The 5,000-nt window shown below is 32.1% G+C and overlaps 1 protein-coding gene across 7 annotated transcripts in view; it reads right to left on the bottom strand.

The window, feature by feature from the left end:
* The window catches only part of LOC144979942 (uncharacterized), a 67,171-nt gene that overhangs the window by 29,562 nt on the left and 32,609 nt on the right, over positions 1-5,000 (bottom strand). For 5 of the 7 annotated variants that reach the window (XM_078927278.1, XM_078927274.1, XM_078927275.1 and 2 more), the window contains exon 2: positions 1,896-2,139. The exons of the other annotated variants lie outside the window; for them this stretch is intronic. In XM_078927278.1, the coding sequence (XP_078783404.1) occupies positions 1,896-1,921 (26 nt within the window). In that variant the 5' untranslated portion in view covers positions 1,922-2,139. The remainder of the gene's footprint in view (positions 1-1,895; positions 2,140-5,000) is intronic. 7 annotated transcript variants of the gene reach the window in all.

Here is a 5,000-nt window from a genome sequence, read left to right as displayed (position 1 = left end):
AAATTGAATTCGAAACTTTAGATACTTCTAATACTGGAGCTGAAATAAATACAGTCATTGCACAATTTGAGTTTTATTACTTAAACAAAATAGGGGCAACGTGGCTTCGTAAGCGAAAGGCAACGAGTTCGATCACCCGCCGCTGCGCTGTGCCGTGTGGCCTTGAGCAAGTCACCTCGCCCTAGCTGACGATTGGTTTATTCCACTCTTCCCTTGGAATAGACCCTAGAGACAGATTTCCCGTGTGGGATGAGTAAATGGAATTATATTATTTAAAAAAAAACAACAAATTAATTTCTTAATTTGGCTCATTTAACCTACAGATTCAGTTTCTGGCCTTTTCCGACATAATACTAAATGCAGGTCTGATAACTTGAATGGTTGTGGGCCCATTGTTGTAATGGATATATTATGTGCTATCAACAACAACAAAAAACGCCCATAATCACATTCATTATCAGACCTGTGACCCACGTCGCATAAGGGTCATCTCGATATAATACCGCTTTGAGGTGATTGGTCAAATATAACGGCTGGCAGAAAAAAAAATACAATTAAAAAAAAAAAAAATAACAAGCAACGTTTACTTATTTGCAAGTCTGATAACTCAACATGTTGCGGGTTCATTGTAATGGAAGTAATCTTAAACCAACGCAAAATATCGACAATTACGATAAGACTAAGACACTCGCTTTCGGATCGGGAGGTCCTGGGTTCGAGTCTCGCTTGCGCATAGTTGGATCCTTGGAGAAGGCTCTTTACTCACATTCTCTCACCGTACTCAGGTGTAAAATGAGTATCTGACCATTAGCAGCGTTGTCTGTCCGAAAAAATTGTAATATCGCCTAACAGGCGTCATGTCTCGTTCTACATGTTACGTGTTACTGTTGGTTAGGGACCCTTTGTAAAGCGTTTGAGCACTTTTAGTGGATATTGCTCTATATTAAAAGCTCAAGCTCATAAATCAAGCCCATAATCGCGCTCGGTTTTCAGAACTGCTAATATGTATACGTTAGTAACAAGTCAAGTTTCTCACTCAATGCCATTTCAAGTTGACGACAATAACTTTTTTTAAAAAACGGTTACACGATATGTACAAGTTTTTAACAATATAGAATATCAGTGAGATGCTTTTGAGTCATTTCGTTTACTCTAGATAACATTTTAAAAAAGTGTGGCCAGTGTCCACTTTTCTGCATCGCCTTTCGTCGTCTTGCGCAAGAAGAGTAACTCCTACCGATCGTTTTTCAGCACAAGAAGACTACGGTTAATGGCAAGGCTATTTCGCAATCCGTCTATAAAACAATGAAAACAACAACTGCAGCAACAACAATATTAAATACGATGCTGATGATAATGATGATGATGATGATGATGACGATGATGATGATGATGATGATGATGATGATCATGATGATGACGACGACGACGATGATGATGATATGATGATGCTGATGATGATGATGATGATGATGATGATGATGATGATGATGATGATGATGATGATGATGATGGTGGTGATAATGATAATGATGACGACTTTTTTTTCAAATTATTACTTGTATATTTTGTTGTCATTGTTAATAGTTGTTGTTACGTATAAACGATGTTTGCATAATATGTATTTTTACCGACAAGAAATAATGAATCCATTCATTCATTAACTCATGATGATGTTGATGATGATGACTTATTGTTAAGATAATTATAACATTACGTGAATAAACAACTATTCACCACAAATAATTATAAGTCAAACAACTAATTTTCTAACCAAAAAAACAAACAAACAAAATACAAAATAAAACAAACAAAAAAAAAAAAAAAAAAAAAAAAAGAAAGGATTTTAAAAAAAAAGAAATAAATTAAATAAATAAATAATAAAAATAACTTACGGATGAGGGTTATCTGATTCTGGCATGGTTACTCAATATCCGGGGATAAAGCACAATTCACAACCACATATGCTACATCAATCAAATTCATTGTTTTATTCCGTTCATTTCAATGCCATATTTGACGAAATTAATAATGAATAATGATTATCCTTATTTATATATAGATAGTCTTTGACGTGTGGAACTAAAATATCGTCATAATACAGTTTCAATTACTGTTCATTATAATTGTCCTCAAAGGCTGAAATAAACATTTATAGGTACTGTGCGTTTATTCATAATACCCACAACATCGGATATAACGTACAACCAATATGTTTAGTCAAAATACCCACAGCATCGGATATAGCGTCCTACCAACATACTCTGCGTTTAGTCAAAATACCCACAACATCGGATATAACGTACGCTACCAACACACAAAACTATGTGTAACATTGAACGTTATAGTCTGATAGATAGAATTTAATGAGAACAACTCATAAAAATGGCTGGCTAAAAACAATTTCAAAGAGCTGAGTGACGTCAGTTAATTGTGTTCCTTCTAAAAACCCATTATAATACTTAAAATATGACCTGCCGTCTCAATCCCGAATTAAGTCGGGATGAAGCAGAAAATGAAAAGTGAGTTTAGTACGAAAAATAATAACCGATATGACATTTTGTATTGTAGATCCTGCGGAATGTATAATTTTTCCTTAGGTTAAACACATTTCTTGCTATAAATTACATGTTAACTAGTGACCCTCGTGTAGTCAAAATAATTCTCAAACCTAGGGCATACAGACATACAGAAATGCATAAGTACTTCTTTATGTCCCAGATTTGAGAGATGTTGACAAGATGAGCGTAATTTTTTAATCGATTGATATTTGAAGGAAGAGTTTTCTGGCCAACATTTTAAAAACGTGTTTGTTTGTTTTTTTGAGAGCACGACAGAATTCTGGACGTGTCCCGGTGCTGTTTTAATTCCACGTCACCACCACAGTTTTCCGTTGTTTACAAAAGCAGTTAATTGGTTGTCATATCAAGAACAATGGCGTCACGACAATAAAGACAATTCACCCATTACATTGTTCTGTTAAAGATTAATGTTGTTGATGATAATTATTTGGCAACGAAATCAATAACGAATGAAAAGAAATAAAGAGTTTAAGATTGCTTTAACCTTTGTGGAGTTTTTTCGAGCTGGTTGGTTGTCACTGTTCAAGGTTGTAGAGTGATTAATTTTTAATGATTGAAAGGAAGACTATCAATTAAACGATGCCTTCACGTAGAGTTCCGAAGGTTGGGGAAAAAGTGGGGATTTCAGGGGAAATCTATTAGCAAACATTTCAAAGCGTCTTTCATAATAAAACACATCATTTTACTGAAGAGTATTATTTATAGATAGAACGAAATTGACGCCACAAAGCTTATTGTTATTGTTTTCAACCAGCAATTTTATGAATAGTTCTCACTAAATTGTATTAATTAGAGGATAAACGTTTAAGGTTATGCAATGTTTGTTTTTTTTTTTTTTTTTTGTGTGTGTTGGTACGTTTTAATCCGGTTGGTGAATGATATGAGTTTTTTAAACTAAACACAATACATCAATATTGATGTATTGATGTTATGCGTTTAGGTAAAATGCACACAATATCCGCAAGCCAAATTTAACACTACACACAAACTGTGTGTAACGTTAATGTTTATAGTCTGATTGATTTAATGAGAACAAACTCACTAAACTGTATTAACCAGACTATAAACGTTCAAGGTTAAACATAGTTTTGTGTGTTAGTCCGTTATACTTCCGGATGGCGATGTTGTGAGCTTCCTTGCCAAGCGCATACTATCTATATCTTAGAGTAAGTCACTTCACAACTTTTAATCATCTCTGGGTGTGAATTAAAACTGCCTATAGACGGTGATGTATATTGTAGCGAGTTGGTACAAAAGGGACGCATAACATGCGACTCGTTCTTTATGAAATATGATTCTGATTCCATAAAATGGCCGGTTAGAGAATAAATGTAGCACTCCGAGGCGCATAGGACATGGGGAAGCCGGATCCGAATTATTAAAAAAAAAACATTTCCTAAACCATATGTTTTGCCGACTTAACTCTCTCCTTACCAGCCATTTTCAGGATTTTCCCAAAAACTTCAAACCCAACTAACACAAATATATATATATATATATATATATATATATATATATATATATATATATATATATATATATATATATATATATATATATATATATATATATATATATTTATATATATATACATATATATATATATATATATAATATATATATATATATATATATATATATATATATATATGTTTTTATTTTTTTTTTATCACCCAAACACAATAGCAGTAAAGTTCTTGCGATACATACTTTCTTTAGCAAAACATGGTCTACAACACATTGTTCATTTTCTTTAAATGTTATGATGTTCCTACAAGAGAAATTTGAATAAGAAAAATGTTTGTTGTATCATAACGAATCTGACCATTTTCCTAAGGAGAGAGTTAATACCGCAACGAGTCGATGAGTCATACATATCTAAATACATCACAGATTAGTCAAAGTCTGATACAGACAGAAAAAAGACATGAATATAAACAATAAACAGGATCTAAAATAGACTCGTTGACAGAGACAAGCCAGTCAGTGCCTTACATTGCTTTACGTAAACAATCCTCGTGTTTTAACAAAGGTAGAGGGTCGTAATATTAATATTATAGCCACCCTGTATTATTATTATTATTATTATTATTATTATTATTATTATTATTATTATTATTATCATTATTATTATTATTATTATTATTATTATTATTATTATTATTATCATTATTATTATTATTATTATCATTATTATTATTATTTCCACCATCATCATTATTATTATTACTACTATTATCATTATTATTATTATTATTATTATTATTATTAGTAGTAGTAGTAGTAGTAGTAGTAGTAGTAGTAGTAGTAGTAGTAGTAGTAGTAGTAGTAGTAGTATAAGCAGTAGTAGTAGTAGTAGTAGTAGTAGTAGTAGTAGTAGTAGTAGTAGTAGTAGTAGTAGTAGTAGTAGTAGTAGTA

Source organism: Berghia stephanieae, chromosome 9 (genome assembly GCF_034508935.2).
Source record: "Berghia stephanieae isolate SIO BIC M18660-M18661 chromosome 9, UCSD_Bste_1.3, whole genome shotgun sequence".
NCBI lineage: Eukaryota > Metazoa > Mollusca > Gastropoda > Nudibranchia > Aeolidiidae > Berghia > Berghia stephanieae.
The sequence above is the reverse complement of the archived record's forward strand: the minus strand, read 5'-3'. Positions and strand labels throughout refer to the sequence as shown.